Source organism: Elgaria multicarinata, chromosome 12 (assembly GCF_023053635.1).
Source record: "Elgaria multicarinata webbii isolate HBS135686 ecotype San Diego chromosome 12, rElgMul1.1.pri, whole genome shotgun sequence".
NCBI lineage: Eukaryota > Metazoa > Chordata > Lepidosauria > Squamata > Anguidae > Elgaria > Elgaria multicarinata.
The window spans coordinates 31,913,749-31,933,794 of NC_086182.1; the positions used below are offsets into that span (position 1 = coordinate 31,913,749).

At 40.8% G+C, this 20,046-nt stretch overlaps 3 protein-coding genes across 4 annotated transcripts in view; 1 reads left to right on the forward strand and 2 right to left on the reverse strand.

Moving 5' to 3' along the window:
* Positions 1-20,046, reverse strand: part of BCO2 (beta-carotene oxygenase 2) — a 67,548-nt gene that overhangs the window by 4,153 nt on the left and 43,349 nt on the right. The window contains exons 1-8 of one of the 2 annotated variants that reach the window (XM_063139387.1): positions 14,257-14,475; positions 9,348-9,552; positions 7,550-7,761; positions 6,946-7,061; positions 5,177-5,279; positions 3,650-3,781; positions 1,916-2,076; positions 81-248 (exon numbers count right to left, since the gene is read on the reverse strand). In XM_063139387.1, coding sequence (XP_062995457.1) covers positions 81-248; positions 1,916-2,076; positions 3,650-3,781; positions 5,177-5,279; positions 6,946-7,061; positions 7,550-7,761; positions 9,348-9,552; positions 14,257-14,341 — 1,182 coding nt within the window. In that variant the 5' untranslated portion in view covers positions 14,342-14,475. Of the gene's footprint in view, positions 1-80; positions 249-1,915; positions 2,077-3,649; positions 3,782-5,176; positions 5,280-6,945; positions 7,062-7,549; positions 7,762-9,347; positions 9,553-14,256; positions 14,476-20,046 lie in introns of those variants that run through there. The other variant, XM_063139386.1, reaches the window with a different exon arrangement.
* Positions 11,083-20,046, forward strand: part of LOC134407536 (interleukin-18-like) — a 30,635-nt gene continuing 21,671 nt past the window's right edge. The window contains exon 1 of the mRNA XM_063139391.1: positions 11,083-11,102. The gene's annotated coding sequence lies outside the window, so the exon portion shown is untranslated. The remainder of the gene's footprint in view (positions 11,103-20,046) is intronic.
* TEX12 (testis expressed 12) lies at positions 17,076-18,625 on the reverse strand. The gene is made up of 4 exons (XM_063139428.1): positions 18,614-18,625; positions 18,014-18,125; positions 17,870-17,921; positions 17,076-17,441 (listed from the first exon to the last, which is right to left on the reverse strand). Exons 1-4 carry the CDS (start codon positions 18,623-18,625, stop codon positions 17,270-17,272), a joined length of 348 nt encoding a protein of 115 aa, XP_062995498.1. The 3' UTR covers positions 17,076-17,269.

Here is a 20,046-nt window from a genome sequence, read left to right on the forward strand (position 1 = left end):
CTCCAGATGTCGTATTTCCCACCTTTAATATGTCTTTTAACCAAATCTTGAATATAACATTGTCCGCAGAGCAGATTTACCTGGTCCAGAGCTTCCCCTGCTTTGTGGAGGTTCTGCAGGCGGTAGACGTCAACAGCGCTTCCATCTTCTTGACAGCAAAGATCAAGTACAATGCATCCTTGATCTTCAAAGGCATTGATTTGATGGAAAGACATGAGGGGCTTGCTGTGGTACTGCCCGGGCAACACCTGTATAAAGAACACAAAACATGCAAGTGAGAATCTCAGTCCTTCAGTGCCACCTAGAGAACATCCCACAGAATACTCCCACCGAAAATTTTCAATTATATTAATGCTGCTTGAAAGTATTTTAATACATGGGCAGAGCTGGGATATTGGCAAACCAGCCTCTTCTTTGCATCTTCCTCTTGCAGCAGGAAGTACCTTATGTACTTCTTTATTGGGGGTGGGGGAGACACAAAACAGTTGCCAATACTATGTGACAGGTATTTTGAAGCATCATAAACCTCACAAAAAGACAGCCAGGCAACTGCACATGAGGAACCTGGTTCCCCCAAAAACTCTAGCCAGAGTCTTACCGTGATTTAACCCTCAATGTTTGCAGAGTTTGTCCAGTGTAGTGATGGACAGCAACTGAACAGGGTTGCACTCCCCCTAAAGGATTGGGTCTGTAGTTTGGGGGTGCTCTTGGATCCAGAACTGTCACTTGAGGCACAGGTGAACTCAGTGGCAAAGAGCACCTTTTATCCGCTTAGGTTGATATACCAACTACGCCCTTATCTGGACAGAGATAGCCTAGCTACAGTTATCCATGCTCTGATAACCTCTCGTTTGGATTACTGCAATGCGCTATACGTGGGGCTGCCTTTGAAAACGGTCCGGAAGCTTCAGCTGGTACAAAACAGGGCAGCCCGTTTACTAACAGGGACTGTCTGGGCCCGATTCAAAGTGCTGGTATTGACATTTAAAGCCGTAAACGGTTTGGGCCAGGTTATTTGAAGGAACACCTCCTCCCATATGTACCTGCCTGGACCTTAAGATCATCTGTGGGGCCCTTCTCCGTGAGCCCCTGCCAAAGGAAGTGAGGCAGGTGGCTACTAGGAGGAGGGCTTTCTCCGCTGTGGCACCCCGGTTGTGGAATGAGCTCCCCAGAGAGGTCCGCCTGGCGCCTACACTGTACTCATTTCGTCGCCAGCTGAAGACCTTTTTATTCTCTCAGTATTTTAACACTTAATTTTAATTTTAATTTTACTGTTTTAACTCTGTATTTTAATTTTATATCAATTTTGCTGCGTGGTTTTTATCCTGGTTGTGCTTTTTACGCTTTTTATACTGTATTTTGTATTTGTGCTTTTAACCTGTTGGTGGTTTTATTATGGTTTTAATTTTTGTGAACCACCCAGAGAGCTTCGGTTATTGGGCAGTATAAAAATGTAATAAATAAATGAATTCAGTCCAATTGCTTTGCCAAAAATGGCAGATCTTGGCACTCTGGCAAGGGTTTGGCTTTTGGAGAGCTGTCTGCCAATCAACTAAAATATGGTTACGTTTGAAATGCCTTCCTAGCACTGTGTATCCAATGGGCAGCCAGAACCATCTGGAAACCCAGAAGTATGGCATGAAGGCAATTAGGTAATCCCCTGTTGTTTATTCTGAGAAGTACGTTTTGAAGCAACAACATTGCAACCATTTTTAAAAACAAAGCAGCATCATAAATAAATATACTCTGATGTGATTTTTTTCCTTCAGCACTCAAGAAGTTCACACTCTTGGCTACTGAGCGATTCTGCTACACCTGCTGCAGCAAAATCCAGCTTTGGTTGGCCTTGGGGGCTCTCTACAACAGGCACTAAGGAAAGTCCTAGATCATGAGTGGGTGAATGCAGAACACATACCTGCCCCGTGAGCTTGTTTATAATATGGAAGCGAGTGTTTTGCTGAGGCTCCCAGCTGATCCCATCCAAAAAGGATTTCCCAAGGCTCTTGCTTACAATAATCTTCCACAGGTTTATTTTGAGGGGCTGCTCAATAAAGATCACATAGTTTTCACTCATTCCTAGAAGCAGGAGATGACGAAGCTTTAGAATTCTTCTCATAGTGCTGCCAAGCCCTGCTACCTTACTTTCTGCTATGACTGCTTACCCGTGCTCCTCTGTGAATGCACACCTGCATTTCTTCATGCTGGCTTAATCATTCCTTGCCAAAATAATTTCAAATTATCCATCAGCCTCTATATAATGCCCAGCTTTTTTCATAAAAACAGAAGAGTAGCACAATTTCCACAGGTGTAGAGGCTGTTAACACTGTTCTTCCATCTTTGAAAAGGGGTGGAGTGTAAAACATGGCCAGTGACGTAATGGGAAAGTGAACCTATCTCACCTCAGCATATATTCATTCTAATACTTGCAGTGGGGACCATTTTATGATCCACTATATTCTCTTTGTATTGTTCTTTAAATTAGCACTAAAACTCTTCCCCAGCTATAATGTTTGTTTTACTGAAAGAGAGCTATAGCACTAGAACACCGTGATGCTAAAATGTTAATTTTTGAATGTTTTTTTTTAGAAACAACAACAAAACGTTCCTGTCATCGCCATTAATCATGTTGCTAAAATTATGGTGACTTGAAATCTTTTAAAATATCATTTTAAAAATATAGCATCATTATATCATACTGTTATAGCACTATAACACCATAATACAAAAAAATAAAATTACAGCTTTATGGTGATATCCATCTTTCATTTTCTAAAAGGAAATTTTAGTGAATGTGCTGTGCTTCAAATGTCTATCCACAGCAGCAGTGTGGACGGCACATAGAGGGATTTACGCTTAGAAAAAGGTACAATACTATTAACTCAATTGCAGTTCCTTTACAGCTCACATGAGGAGCAATGATTGTGTTGCACTAGAAGCCACCCACCTAGACCCAGCCTCAGAATGTTTTTTGTACAAGATATATATTATTTCTGCAACACAATATCCAATGTAATTAGTAAAGGAACTGACATGCTACATCAGACTAAATGTCCACTTGCTCCAGGACTCTATTTACAGATGTCTCTGGAAAGCTCACAAGCAATGTATGATGGTCGTGGCAATTATTCCTCACTGCCTCTGCAACTGACATTGAGCAATACACTGCCTCTAAACATGGAGGTTCCATTTAGCTATCATGCCTAATGCCAGCTGATAGACCTGGTCTCCCTGAATTTGTCTAATCATCCTAAACACTAATACTAATTTGGGTCTTCCCAGGCTTATGCTTATAAAACCAAAACTGCATAACCCATGCACAAGACAAAGGTATCAGCAGACTCAGGGGAAACTCAACATTTGCAGAATACCCAAAAGTCAGCAGGAAAAAAGCCCTAGGGGGGCTTGGAACCCATCCCACTTGGGAGCCCCATAACTCAATGACATGGAATGTTGAATGAGATGGGGAAAGACTGATAACTGGGCAGGAAAGGAGAATTGGAGAGCTGGAACAGAATTACACATGTGTGTGTGTGTGCGTGCACACGCACACACACACACACACACAAAGAACCATCTCATTATCGTGTTCTTATGACTTTGAATAGACATCTCTGATATTCTATCACAGGGAAAGTTGGGTAGCCCTCACCAAAGCTGTGGTAATAGGAGGGTTTCATCTTATTCTCTGGCTCAATGGTGCACAGCACTTTCGCACCCTGCAACGTGGCATCGTTGGAGCCAGGTGTCTGCGGGGGGACACAAATGATGTTATAGTTGGAGCCTGGAAGAGAGAAAGCACTTCTGTCAAGAACAATCCCACCAGCAGTCCAGTTGCAGATGGATTTTACGCATTAGTTCCATTCTTGGTGATGTGCATAGAGTCTTCAGAAATGACAGCCTGCTGTTAACATGCCTACATCTTAATAAATGAGAGTTGGAGTATGTGCACCTTCTGCCACCTTTTCAGACATGGCCACCAATACACCACAGGGTAGAAAAGGTGGACTGTCTGGGGAATATCCTATCTACTCCCTCCTGCCCCTACACAAAAAGGAGCAGCACAATGGCACCAGCAATTGCTACAGGCTCTCGAGACCTCATGTTGCAGCTTTTATATCCTGGAGCTAGAAAATGGCATAGATCCCCTGAGCTAGTGAACCGTGCAACTATTCCATCTTTCGCCTCTTGCACAATCCAGAAGGTTCACCCATCCATGCTGTCCTGTTTTGCCATCCTATTTTTTGTGAACCGCCCAGGGAGCTTCGCCTATTGGGCAGTATAAAAATGCAATAAATAAAAAATAATTTAAAAATAGTTCACACCCTGAGCCAAGTCACGAAGCACTTAGTCAATGAAGGTTTTCAGGGAGCAAAAAAAAAAGTACCTAAATTCCCATGCAGCTCAGATTGACTTAGTGATAATCTTTAACATCCTTGGGAGATGGGACCTTTATTTTTATTTTCCTTACGTCAGTCTTTAAACATCAGGCACAGCAATTTGGTTATATCAATCAATCGATTAATCATCAATGAGTTTAATTGCACTTGAGGCCCAGTTCTTTCTTCTTTCCTTTGTACCAAACCTCTGATTTGGAATACTTTAGGCAATAAATACAGATGAGAGCATCTCTGAGCATATGCGGAGTGCATTCTCCCCTTTACCACCACGTAGTCATCAGTCCACCTTCACACATGTGTGGCAGTCTTTCAGGCCAAGAGGTGTGTCTTGAAGACACGATTAAGCCTCACTTGTTTCCATCCTAGAAATCTGCTGTTGAATAATTGCATCCTATATTTATCCCAGTGGCAATTACAGATGCAACATTCCCAGAAACCTTTGCCCTCTTTAGAGGTGCAGAATTCCAAGAAACTTTATCACTGGTTCAGGCAACAAAAGCGTGGGCAATCAAAACATCAAAGGAGGCTGTGGGTATTGCACTCCCTCGCCTTGCCTCCAACCCCTGCCCCCGCCCCACCCCTCTTTGGAAAAGAGCGTCTTTGGAACAGACGCAGGGCAAATGGAACCAGGAAACATTGCAAACACTGATTATGTCTAAAACTGCACATGGAACTCATCATCCAGCCCTGGCACAGACACACAGGAATCTCATGCAGGTGTTAAGATGCTTCTCCAAGGAAGTCAGACAAGCCTGCCCTGAGCCATCTGGGGGTCTCACCATGTTTCCCAAACGAATTGCCCATGTTGTACGCTGTCCCATCTGGATCATAATGTGGGTGGGCAGTTGCACCATTCACTGCAATGTACTTTGTCCAATCCACCTGTAAGTGCAAAGATGTTTCTCTTTTCAGGGCCTGAGTGAAAACTATTGATTTAGAAATATTTTTCCAGCCCTGGCATAAACTGGCTGTGAACACTGTGAATTGAATATCTTTGCTAATCAAAATGTAGCAAATAGACCATTTAACTTCTTAACAGATGTATGTTGTGAAGAGTCCGTCCTGTTATCTCATATACACATACAGCAGACTGAGGCCCTTACTACACCTATGGGTGTAGAGGGAGGGAGGGGGGGTGATCCCGGACTTACCTGCTTCCAGGATCGTTGACATGTGTCTACATGGCTGCGCAACATCCTGGAAGTGGAGAGGGACGTCGTGCCCGTCATTTTTTTTAAAAAAAGAACAGGTCCCAGAGCGCACCTGCGCTTCAGCGAAAGTTAAGTAAAAAAGAAAAAAGCCCTGGCCCTGTTTCCCACCCCCACCCCCGATGTTCCTCAGCCTGGCTCCTTCCCTCTGCTGACACCTGCTACTTGGAGGGAGGAGGGAAGAAGCCGGGATGGGCACCCAAAATCTAGTCCAAAATCCTGTTTTGCAGTGGGGCCAGTCAGAGGCCTGTCAGAAGCACACAAGCAGGATATGAATGCAATAGCAGACTTCTGCTAGGGATGTTGGAAGAATCCATCCGGGGTGGGGGTGGAGCTTGCCAGGCTTTCATCAGCTCAGTCCCCTGGACTCCTGCTTGTTTCCCCTTGAGCTGGTCCGACTCAATCTGTATCGAGCCAAGCCAGTTCATGGAATTTCCATGGTCCCCCCTCCCCCTCCCCATAAATAGCAAGATCTGCAAATTGTGGCTGTAATGGCATCATCCGTGTAAATTCCAGCAAGAATTTGCAAAAATTACACAAATGTGACTGCAATTTGTTCAGCTTTCTATCCATGAGAAAGAAACTGGGGGGAAAACTTCTCAGATTTTGAAAAAAAAAGTGCCTCAGCTCAAATGCAAGCCAAGCCAGCTAGCAGAGGGGATCCCTCAGGCCCAAAAAGGTGTGGATTTGCAAACGACAAACATCCCTACCTTCTGCTCTTGTTCCCTAGCAACTGGTATACAGAGGTATGCCTTTTCTGAAACTGGAAGAAATACAGCTCAGGGGCAGAGCACATGCTTTGCATGCAGAAGGTCCCAGACTCAATCTCTGGCATCTCCAAAGCATCAAAAGGGTATGCTTGGACCACCTGGAGAGTGCTACCAGCCAGTAGCAGTGGTGTAGTGGAACCAACGCTTGCAAGGTCAAAGCCCCAGGACATTTTGATTAGCAGGATGATCATGTCATTTGCCACTATCACACATATCACAAGACTCGATGGCCTTGTAGGCCTATTCTATGATTCTATGATCCCCTTCAGATTTCCATGTTCCTTCTGAAGTTAGTGGTAATCCTCACATTAGCTAGGGCATACATGGATTTTCCCAGCAACACTATTGTGACATACCCCATGCATGCACATATACAAAATAGATACAGACATATGTAGATATGGATCAGCACAGCTACTTGCATTTTTGGACTCTCCTTGAGGGCATGACTAAGAGGATTGTCATAATGAGCTCCTGCACGTCAACGTTTACCATTACACCACTAGTCAGTATTAATACAATATTAAATGAGACTGACTACTAGTATGGCAGCTTTCTATGTTCTTTTACCTTCTCCTTTGTTTCAAGCGTTTCCAGATCCACCTTGTGCATTACGTTGGTCTCTGTGCTAACGTAATAGTCACCTTTGTAGATCACATAGTTCACATTGCAATTGTCTGTTGGTTCTACAACAACAAAAATACAGATTGACTTGATTTGTGGACATAGTACAAAACCCCCAGGCTCAGAGTGGCATAGATACATATAAATCACGCACTGAGCCTTCTGTGAGAAAGGAATTCCTGATGTTATCTCCAGTAACATTCACAGACTGCAAAACTGATCCTATAGGACACTATGAGAAGCTTGTGAACCTCCATACATTTTGGCCTATAACTCCCCCATCATCCCTCACCATGTTTTCTATTTGTGCAAGTCATTTATTTATTATTGTGCATTTATTTACTCTTATTTGAAAATTACCAAAGATGGAGCTCAAGGGCAGGCAATGAAAATATGGTCCGGGTCAGGTCAGGTTTGTATGACCTGACCTGGACCATCTCCAGCTCCCTGCAAGAGAAATAGCTGTACAATATTCCTTCAGCATTTCTCAAGAAAAACACCAGCATCAAATGCAGGATGAGGGTGGAGCTGATCTTAGAAAGATACTTACTTGGCATTTCAAATCTTGACATGAAACGCTCAAAAATGGTCTTGCAAGGGTCTGGCAAAGTTGTGGTTCCAAATTCAGAAACCATGATCCGGTTATTCTTGCTGTTAGTGACATAGGAATTGCTCCGTAGGAACTTGCTGCTGTATTTCACAACCCCATCCTCAATCTCAAACTGGTGCAGCAGAGCCATGCCATCAAACCAGTGGTTAAACCTTTGAAGGGAGAAGAGAAACCCAAATGAAGAAGAAGGAAGTGAGCTATCTAGACTCCCACTTTCCTTTTCCCAGGCTCAACGCCTGTCAATTTTTAAGCATCCAAGCACACCCATACAGCTCATTACAGATGATGAAAAGTATACATGAAGCAATGCCCAAATAAATTATACCATGAAGTAAAGGCAAGATCAGAAGCATGCTGCTTTCTACAATGGGCTTTGTTGAGGGCACACCCGTCTGTTCTCTTTCCAAGCAAAAAAGAGAAATACATCTCCCAAACTTGTGAATACAAGTTTAAATTGGGAGTTTTTTAAGGAGAGAAGCTTGCTTTTCTTCTTATTCCCTCCACCTAGACAAATTGGGGGCAGGGAGACTGTGGGGAGAGAAGAGCAAATGCATTTTCTAAGCTCTAAGGCAGGCGGAAACATCTTTCATCATGGGGGCCAAATTCAGTTTGGGAAAAGTTCTCCCCACCCCAATGCTGGGTGGGGCTCGAGGCGAAAGGGCCAGGGCCAAAATACCAGCCTATTTTGGCTTAAAGCTCTTTCTGCCAGTAGCTAAGCCTTGTAAGAGGCATTTCAACCTTTTAGAATGGGGGGGAAACTACACAAAAGCTGGGAAATCATGAAATGATTGGCAGTCGGGAGAAAGGGGATGAGGCAGAGGGAGGGATATGGCCACCTAGGAAACTCTAGAGAGCCAGATTGGGACCCCAAGAGCATGGGATTTGGCCCCCAAGCCTGAGGTTCCTCACCCCTTCCCTAAGGACAAGCCATGTCTGTTGTTAGTACCGCTAACATAGTTGCCAAAATGCCCTGTGCACCAGCCTTTTTAAATGCCACTTCACAGATCCCCCATGGCAATATTTGGTGGTCCTTCACAAACTATGGTTCTTTTCTTCCTAGGATACAACTGACTACCATACATATGGTAGAACTATTAACATGTGGCTTATCACTTTTTTTTTGGATAGCTTCTATGGGCCTGAGCCAGAAAGAGCTGCAGTCTTTGAGCTTTTCTACACAAGGCATTTATTGCGAGCTCATCATGCATGGTTGTTTACAGGTTCTTTAGACGGCATCATGACTCTCCAGTTTCGCTTCTGTTTGTAAACAGTACTATCGGTAAGTTTTTTTAAGAGCAGAGGGTTTTTTTAAGAGCATTCTTTCTGATGGTGAAAGAAAACACTGTTTCCACTTGCTTATTTGTACTACTCTGCTATACCACAGTGCCAATTAGAAATTATGTAGCAAAAAAGCAGGAAAGGAACTCTTCTTGTTTAGTGCTCCAAACTCAATGCTGTGACGAAACTGAAAGTAGATTCACCAGATTAATAGACTCATGTAAAATAACCCACTATCTTAAACAGGGCTGGGCAACTTGTGGTCCTCCAGATGGCCTATAACTCCTGTTAGCCCTCGTCAGCATAGCCAGTGATGAAGGGCTACGGGAGTTGTAGGCCAAAACATCTTGAGGGCCACAAGTTGACTACCCTAAGTAGAGAATTAATTAATGATCAACAAAGCATACAACAATAAAACAACAACAACAACAACAACAACAACAAGCCAAACAATCCTTACTTATCTTTTCCGAACTCAAACTTCCCCGGCCCATTCCTCAGCAGCTTGCCCTTGAGCCATTTGGGGACCTGCCCTTCTGCCTTTGTTGGGATAACTTGAGGAGTTTCTTCCACACTGGAGAAAAATGGTGATATACATTCCAAGCCCTTCCGGTGGCTAAAGGTGACTGGCTGCTGTTTCTGGTGCAACACCAGGCTCTCTAAAACTGTGGAGAGAATGCAAGAGGTCAGCAAACAGGGCATTTTGGCAACTATGTTAGCGGTACTAACAACAGACATGGCTTGTCCTTAGGGAAGGGGTGAGGAACCTCAGGCTTAGGGGCCAAATCCCATGCTCTTGGGGTCCCAATCTGGCTGTCTAGAGTTTCCTAGGTGGCCATATCCCTCCCTCTGCCTCATCCCCTTTCTCCCGACTGCCAATCATTTCATGATTTCCCAGCTTTTGTGTAGTTTCCCCCCCATTCTAAAAGGTTGAAATGCCTCTTATAAGGCTCAGCTACTGGCAGAAAGAGCTTTAAGCCAAAATAGGCTGGTATTTTGGCCCTGGCCCTTTCGCCTCGAGCCCCACCCAGCATTGTGTACAACCCAAGTGTTATCAGCGTTATAGTTCATATTATGCTTTCAATTCAACACACTTACAACAGTGGGAAACCATTCTAAAAATTGGATTTGTACAAGAGCGAATGGATTAATGTATGTCAAAGGGCATGATCAGATGAGCGTTTTATTGTACGTGCGTTACTGGGCACTCACCATTTCATTCCAAGGAGGAAATCTCCATAATTATTGTTAATTTACATTTCTCATCATATACGTAACTCATTCCAAGGTTCTTAATTCTGATAAGTACATTTATAGTACGCCCATGCTATCTTAACAACCATTAACTCTTGTCATTAAAGCTTAAATCCTTCAGTGATGTCTTTTGTCACTCTGGTAATCTAGCTCCTGAGGTAATGTTATTTTATGGCAGGCTTAACCATTGTTCTCTTCCGTCCCTAATTCTCTCCACTATTTGATTTATTTGTCCTTAAATAATTTCTCCTTTTACTCTACAGCAGGACTTTGAACCTTCTTTGTTCCAATACCAGTTGCTTCAGGGGAAGTCATATGAAAATATCACAAGGCAATTAAGAATTAGTTTAATTCCATGCACTGTTTCCCCAATCCTAGAGGCTGAGTCCAAGGACATCCTAATGATGACTTCTATGGATAGAAGAGCTAACTTAGTCCTGCCGTTAAGAGATAGGTACATAGGAATATAAGAAGCTGCCTCACACAGAGTCAGACCCTTGGTCCATCTAGCCCAGTATTGTCAACACTGACTGGCAGCAGCTCTCCAGGTTTTCAAGGAGGATTCTTTCCTAACCCTGCTTGGAGATGCTGGGGATCAAACCGAGGACCTTCTGTATGCAAAGCAGAGCCTCAACTACAGCACTCTGGTCCCTCCCGTAAGCAATATAATCTTACATCATATAGAACATGATGGCTTTTGAGAGTGGAAGCTGAAGAGAACTCTGGGGATTCATACAATACTGAATGAATTTGGGGAGGCAAAGAAGTATGGAATACTGTCCTTTCATGAAGACACATACAGAAGAAAAGCATGACCTCCTAATTTATTTATTATTTATTTATTACATTTTTATACCACCCAATAGCCGAAGCTCTCTGGGCGGTTCACAAAAAATCCAATTTGTCTCTCCTCACCTGGACAAGTAAGAAAATGGTGTCTTGTGCTTGAAGCTAAGAGTTGGTAAATATCCTTTACTCCTTAATTAAAACAAAAACAACTATTTTTCTAGATCAGTTATTATTGATTGTATATCAGCCTGAGAGGTTTTACTGATGGGTGGCCTAGAAATTATATATACAGTACATATAAACATACAACATCACACACACACACACACACACAAACACACAGAGAGAGAGAGAGAGAGAGAGAGAGACCACTTATGTGACTGAGTAGCTAAAGAGTTAAAGCAATTATCTCTTCAAAGTCTTCTCCTCTGCAAGTACAATTAGCTCCTGCCAAAATCCGATCTAATGCCCTGAATCCAGAGCACCTTTTGGTACAAGCATGATGGATTGGGAGGATGCAGCTTTAACATTCCTGGCATAGATAGCTAAAGGAATTAAAGTTAAAAGACCCAGTCCAGAGTATGTGAGTTGCAACTAATGTGCCATTCGTGACACTTAAACATGGGATTTTAAAATTTCTCCAGATTGGGACCAGAGTTTTTTTAGGTTTGACATATTTCGCTGGAGTTAGTCCAACAGTATGTGTGAAATTATATAACTTCATCATTTTGCTTTCTTGTTTTCAAAAGCACCCTCACCCTCTATGGCATGAATTCTTATTTCTTTGCAATTATCACTTTCTTTTATGAACAGAGTCATAGCAGCCTCAATGCATAATTGTCTTGTTGAGTGCAGCCTAGGCTAGTTCAATCGCCAAGCACACATTGCTCCAACAGAGAACAACGGTGAAATCCCTTCTTATATCTTTAAGGATCAAGAAGCTTGGAGAAAAAAATCCACTTGCAGGGTTAAAGCAATTATTCCTTCAGCAGCTAAGCTCTGGAGAAATATCTTTAAAGCAGAAAATATGATACCATGAATAATGATGGGAGGTGAAGCTGCCAATATAATCTAATAAACCATACAAGATACTTCGAAAGATTTCAGAACAATATATTTCAGATTTGCAACTTTGCATTTAAATTGGGCATTCTTCTCCCACAGGTTTTAAATAATGGGTTGGATCCTGATTTAGACATATTTAAAGTAGACCCATTGAAATCAATGGGACTTAAATTAGCCATTGATTTAATTGTTGGTCCCATTGATTTCAGAGTGGCTTACAAATATCAGTAATAAGACAGTAATATGCTTGCCACAATTCATCCAATCTTCAGATTTCTAAAGTATACCTTTTTGTTATGTATCTTAATTTGGAATAAATCCAAGAAGCAATAGTAGCATAATACCTTTATTAGGATCAGCTAAATGTTACAAAGAAGTGAGCAAGTTTTACTGAACTTTTCCTCAGTCTGAATGTTAAACAAGAAACAGGTGGGAGTGAAAAACACGTTGTTGATAAAGGACATGGTAGAAGGCTTGTCTACAATACTGAGAATAATTAGGAAGCAATTCGCAGAGTGATTTGGTTTGTGCCCAGTGCAAAAGATTTCAGATTACACCAAAGCATATTATGACAAAGAAGCAATGACCTTTGAAAATATAAAGGCCAGATTTATCTCTAGCATTAATCAGAATACAACCTTGTAATGGAGATAGCAGAAGTAAAGAAAAATATAGTAGTCCTTATAGTAGCAAAACTGGAGATTCACTTTAGGTATAAAAACTGAGAATGTTTGCATGACTAGAGTTTGGAGGAGGGGCATTTTATAAGAGAAAAGAAAAGTTTCAACAACTTCCAGAAACTCATTTGTTTCAAAAATTTGTAACATATGATAGTTATAGCTTTCCAGCAGTGTTTCCGTGTATGCATTGTTTTTGTTTGTTTTGGTGATCCAAATATACAAAAAGATGAAACAGCAAGTTTCCCCGAAAGGGTGAAAACTAAAGAAAAAAATAACTTGGTGAAGACTCACTTTTTAGATCATTTTTATGATTAAATGTTCCTTATCTCCAATGTAAATAATATTGCCGAGTTCTTGATCTCAAAAAACATTACACTGATGCTGAAGTAGAATCAGGCAAAACAATATAGAGGAAAATATATATATTGCTCAAAGCAGGCATTTGTCCTTATTTAAGCTTGCAACAATAGTAGTAGTGGACACTTACATAATAGCACCAAAGCTTGCTCTGAGCAGGCAAGCTGAATTCACTATCCATGGATAATTCCATAATCGCTTTCTCTCTCCATCCTGACAAAAATCTGACAGCAGGCAGCAATTTCACATCAGAACTCATCAACAAAAAGACACATTTGGTTGAGAAATCTGTCCCCAGTACTTTCAGCATAGCCCTTGGATAATAAGGCAACTACAGAAACCCCTGAATTCATCCCCTGTGATTCCAATGAGAAATGCATTACACATGCTTTTGACAGATCACTCCTTAAGGTATTTGTCCTGATATTTTCAGACTTCTGTGATGTGGAGTGTCATGGATTTACAATATGCTGGCCAAAACACCGACACGACTCTCAGGCAGCATTCACAAGCAAAAGCGCTTTAATTAGCAAGTCAGATACACCACCGCAGCGGAGCTCCTGTCCAACGTCTGGAGGGAGACTGAACTCCGCCTCAAAGCTCTCTATTTATAATGCCATACAAACAGCTACTCATCCTACCCCGAACCCCAGCCCCCTTGCATCTTAGTATGAAGGTATATACTAATGGTTGAGTTTCTTGAGAGACTCCTGTCTTCCTTATCAGGCCATAAAACCATTATGTCCTTCATTGCCACAGCAACACACATTTCTCTAGCTTGGAGAGGCCCCTTTTCTGTGCAACATCCCAGAAACTTCAACTACAAGTCCCATCTTAGAAATTCTACCACAGTTGTTAGTGTCAGGCACTATAACATAAAACAGTAGATTAAAATTCATTAAACATATTAAAATCCATTACAGGAGTATAGATAATAGTATTAGTTGAGTGTTATGTGTTTTGAACAGCTACACCCTTATAAAACAGTCTAGCAGCCTGGCTGCAGAGATCGCTGTTGGCAGCTGTTTACAAATGACATCCCAGTCACAAATCTGCATTTTCTGAATTAAAGAATCAGATATAATCAGTACATGCCCTCTGAAGAATATCTGGATCTTTCGCATAACATGCACTACCCCAGAGAGACCTCTACATCCAGTCCATCCAACAGTTTTGTTTAAAAACAATTCCTAGCAGGAGACGGGGAGAAAATGGAAATCTTACCTGGGATATATCGGAGCACAGACCAAAGAAAATGAGCCAAATTCTTAAACAGGAGGCTGATGAACAAAAGGATATGGGAAAGCATCTCTGTGATGTGGAACACAAATAAAGGCAGCAGATCCCAAATAATCTGCGTAAATTGTCTATGCCAAAGATGGCACAATGAATCTGGAACTGATGGGGAAACAGAGCAGGCTGGCTGAACACATCATTTCAGAATAAAAGCTTGGCTCAGCCTTTTCTGCACAGGGAGCAGGGATGAGGTTGCACAAAGCTGACAGAAGCGGTGATACCAGTATTTTATACAAGAACAGGCTACCGTGTTCCCTCTCTGCATGAAGGGCACACTGATGAAAGAATCATTCTCCTTTAGCAAGAAAAAAAGGACTAGCACATTTCAAATGATTTCAGAGTGATATATAAATAGAATCTCCTAATGAAATTTGCTATCGGTTAATTATTTCAAATAAAAAAATCTTACTGTGAGTTGTCTCAAAAAAGTTCAAATGTTCATCTTGTGGAAATTAGTAAGGAAGTAAGCTTTACTTTCTAGTTAATTTTCCTTTTATTTTTTTAGTGGGGCAAGTAGTCCAGTCCAGACACTAGGCTGCTATTGCTGCCTCTTCCTAGCTAACGTAAGGTAAACTTCAAAGAAATTTGGAATCAGTCTTGATTTAGAGGGGCAAGGGTGTAAATGGGGGGAGGTGGGGGGGGGAAAACAGGGTTCAAGCTCCCTCCAGATTTTTCTAGAAAGTCTCTGCCCCCTCCCTGAGCTGCCAGTGCAAGACAGAATTGGCAGAGTTATGCAGTGGGCCCAGTTCACTCTCTTTTTCATTTTCAACAACAGCTGCAGCAAAGGACGACATGGATCCATCAGGGTTGAAGTGGGGTCAGCATGAGTCGTCAATTCATTTTTAGGATTCTCCCTGTGACAAAATGAGGGTCTCCAATAAAATACAACTGTCTTCCTTGTCGTCAAACATAAATTAAAATCCATCCACTATTTAAAGAGATATTCATGACTTTGTGAATTTTAATAGTGGCCATCTTGATGACATCATCAAAATTACATGCCACACACCGTAGAGTTAAAACAATGGAAATTATATATCTAAAGGTAGTTTTGATCAAATCAAACCAATCACACATTTTTTTCAATAATTCTGCCACAAAATTACAATTGCTCCCCAACCAAAATGCCAGATACTGCTTACCAAATCTAAGAATCCAAGGGATAACTGAGAGCCAGGATACTGAAAAACCCAACTGTCATGCAACAACTGTGGGAATTTTTTGCTAATGGTCAGAGTAGCCACAATGGCCTGGTTCACACATAATGCTACTCATGGTTTGTTTAAACCATGGCTTGTTGCCCTAGCCAGGGTTTGTCAGGCAAATGATTGAACAAATTGTGGTTTCTCAGTCCCTGAGTCAGTTGGTTGTTTCCCTCCTCCTGCACCCACTCTTCCCTATATCACAAAAGTCTTAGTGGCACTGTAGTACTGGCATGTAGTGCAATCAGTTTTTTGGGGTTTTTTTTACCACTTCACACAATACAACAACCCACAAATCAACAAGTCATGGTTCAATTATAAGCCACTCTCAAACCATAGTCAACCCATACTCTGACTTGTCACGTTTTGTGAGTGCAGACAACCCATGATTTATACAACCCCACAACCCTAACAACTCTTTTTGGGTTGTTTATGGTTAACAAACTATGGTTTGTTAGTGTGGCTGGATTCGTACATCATGACAAACCAGAAATCAACAACCCATGAGTTAAATAAACCATGAGTCAGCAGGAGCTAGAGGCCTTATTAGAGAGTATTGTAATCTGCTGGGATGTGAAGTTTTTGAGCCAGTCAACAACTGTTTCTATTTAGTAAAGCTGCAGGTTAAACAATACGATGGAAAAGTTTAAATGGAAAAAGTAATTACCAGCTAAGATCTACTGGTCAGATGTGGCAGTTTTAATCCCAATTAATCTTCAATTCAAACCTCACCCACTAAAATAGGAAAGCGGATTACGGAAGGAAAAGTGATAGTCAGATCCTTCAGGAATTATATTTCTAAATGACAATGATAAACAGGTTTTAGGCAGTGTGACAGATGGAAATAACCACTTGTGGTTTAATAATATATCCCTACATATTGCATAAAATAATTTCCCCATTTTTAGAGACCAGTTTTGAAGATAATTAAGAAAACATGATTTTATTTGGGGACAAGCAAATCTGGCAAATAGTATGCAGAAGTAAAACAAGACAATTGTTTAGAAAACTCTTGTTTCCTTTCTATTTTCTTTTCAACGGCTGAGTCCCCCCTTCCAAATTCTATAAACTGGTAACAAAAAATACAAAATAATAAAATATACAGGAAGAAAAATCAGCATTTTAAAAACTATTAAGATGTGACAGGTATTTAGTCTTAAATGTGGATTTATCAAAATGTATTAAGCTCAAACCATCCAAAGTGAAACACTGTACAAAGATTCAATGTAACAAATGCATGTACATAACTCTCTTCTACTGAAAGCAAATGAGGCAAAAGTGCTCAATATGTGGTTGTGCCCACAGAATGGAAGCATCAGTCAAAATAAATCATTTTGTTGATAATATTTAGAATCAAACTGTGTAATGTACATAACTCTTTCATCCCTCTTTTTTACTGCACATTCTATTTAAATATACCAGAATTCTCTCCATTCTGTCCTAATATATGAGATTATCACTACTGGTCAGAGAAAAATCTACAACCAAACTTTTTTTAAAAAAAAAACAAAAACCTCTTATAGGCATGTGACTACTAGAAGAAACCCAATCCCAAGTAACTTCCCTAAATCAAATACCCTAATTACGATTTTATTGTAGCTACTGATTCTGTTTTTAAATAACACTATGCTGCTTTGAAAAGGGTTGGATAACGTAAATCAATTGAAGAATCAAGGCAGATAAAAGAGTGTTCCATTCTCAGGTATACAACTGTAAACATGCAGCCTGTGCCATAGATTTCAGTTAGATTTGTTAGATAGTCCATTTTCACTTTGTAGAGGGCCTGCAATCGCTGCAAACCTGTGCCTTAGATTCTCCCTTTTTAATTTCAAGTGATGTTCTACAGAAGAAGCTTCTTTCAGGATTCCTTGAAGCTCCTCTACAAACGATGCATCCATCGCTGCTCTCTCACTTTATTTACAAAAAAACAGAGAACACCTAGAGTTAAAATAGGTATCTGTAGATTTTTAATTTCTACTGAATTTGCTGATACCTACTCAGTTTGCAAGCATTTCAACAATCAAGTAGTTGGCTGTTAAAAAGCAAACAGAGCAGTATATTTTCTCAATGTTATGTCCATGTACCAAGTGCAAAATCAGAACACACTGAACTGAAGAATTCATTCCTGAAACTATACTGCCACATATCATAAATCTCAAATACAGCAGTTATTCCACTGAAAGTGTGTGTGTTTTTTAAAAAATGAGAAACAAATAGTTCATCTGTTTTGCTTTTTAATGAATAAAAGTGACATAAATACAATTTTGAAAATATCAAAATATCAGTTTACCTTATGGGTATAAATGCTGGAAATAAAATAAATAAAATAGTATACTTGCCTTAAAATATTAGCATATTTTGATAACAGAGCATTGATTTCTTTGCTTGTATCTGTTAATATAAATGTGTTTTAATTAAAACAAAGAGGCATGTGTCAATTGTAATATAGATAAGGATGGTTGATATTATTTTTAAAGCATCACCATTTAAAACTTTTTCCACAGCTTCAGTTTTATGAAGTGACTGGGAGCTTTCAGAAAGAGACAAGTCTGTTTTTTCAAAAGGAGACAACTGTGTTTTCTCTGAAACTTTGTTCTACAAATGGAAAACAAACAGCAAAACACTGGAATAATCTTTTCATCCTGTGCACACAGAACTCCACACCCACATATATTTGTATCTGTATATGCCTCAGAGGCTTAAAAACAACCAAACAACCAAAACTGAAATGGCAATAGCTGTAATTTTTAAAAATAAAAACACTGGCTAGCTCTCACCTTCCCTTCATTTTTACACTTACTTCTATTTTCATCAGATTTTACTGGGTTACTTGTCATTGTTATGTGGGAAATTTACTAAGTCCTTGAAGTACACAGACATAAGCAAAAGCTAGAAGTATCATTCTCTACTGAGAAAACTTGCACACCGCCATGCCTTGAAAAGAATAGCAACGACATTGAGCCTTGAAAGATCTAATGTGTATAAAATAACTGCTGTAACCACAGAACAGGGCTCATACTCCCTCGCTTGTATGGACTTGAGACAATTGCATAATAAACGCGTGGGTTTTTTTTTAATCTTACCCGCTTGTCCATCTCACATTGACTCTCAGCTGGACAACGAACTCCCTCCATAGGGAGAAGCAGTATTCCCGCTCTTACCAGTTACCTGATTTAAAAAAAATGCAGCAGCATGTTTGTTTATTTGTTTATTTACTGCATTTCTATACCGCCCAATAGCATAAGCTCTCCAAGCAGTTCACAAAAACTAAAAACATAAAGTACACTCACTCCCCAAAAACTGAAACAGAAGTTTTAGAAAAAGGTGACAAAATAACTTGTATAGTAGGAACAGAGAAATGTATTAAAAATGACTATCTATCCCATTATGTGAGCAATCAAGGACAGTATATAGCAGTCATGATTATTTTGTTACATTAATGGCACCAGTTGCATGAGTGTTTTCTAGAATCCCCCCAAACTGGAAATACTTACAGTTTGAACTACGGAGAAGTCCGAAATCAAGAAAAAAAAAAAACAATCGCAGGAAACAATGAAACAAACCTTATTTTGAAATAGGGCTGAGCAAGTTTATTTAACCTATCAATACTGATAATGAGATCTAACTCTAAACGCTACAGCACTTTCATATGTTCATCTGAACATACGTACAGTGGAGGGGGGATTAGGATTGCAGCAGCTGCCTTGCCTCCATCGTTCAGACCCATTTAATAGAAGTGTGACACTGTACATGTATATCCTTTATCTATGTGATTGGGGAACGTTTTGCACAGGGCTCATCTACACCAAGCAGGTTATTCCACTATGAAAGCGGTATGAAAGCAGTTTATAAAAGGCAGGATCCACTCAATTGCTTTATAGCAGTATTGAAGTGCACTGACAATTGGGGCCCATTGTCACATACCATATACCGCTTTTATAGTGTTATATCCCACTTAGTGTAGATGTGTCATGGGCCCCAACAGTTGTCAGTTCACTTCAATACCACTATAAAGCAGTAGTGTGGCTCCTGTCTTTTATATGCCGCTTTCATAGTGGAATATCCTGCTTGGTATAGATGAGCCCGGAGGCAGGGTCTGTGGTCATGCAGATATAGGCCACACACACACATAGTTTGTATGCATGTGGGCTCTTTCAAGAGTGTAGATCAGTGGTTCCCAAACTTTTTCAGCTAACTGCCCCCTTGGTTCCACAACCTCATGCCCAGTGCCCCCTCCTCAATCTACGCATCTATTAATACTGTTTAAGAAGAGTCCTTTTAATGGTGAATTGAAATGTTTCAAAAGCACCAAAACGCTAATAGAGACATACCCTGCTTGGTGTGCCCCACCTGCAAACAGACGCATTCGCTCTCTTTTCCCTCCCTCCCTCGGCAAGCCTGGGGCAGGTGCTTCTCATTTAAAGGGGCCGCACTCCTCTGGATCCTGCTGGTCTGGGCGCCCCAGCTGAGCAGCTGAGCTGAGGAGCTAAGAATGAAATGGGAAACACCCGCCACA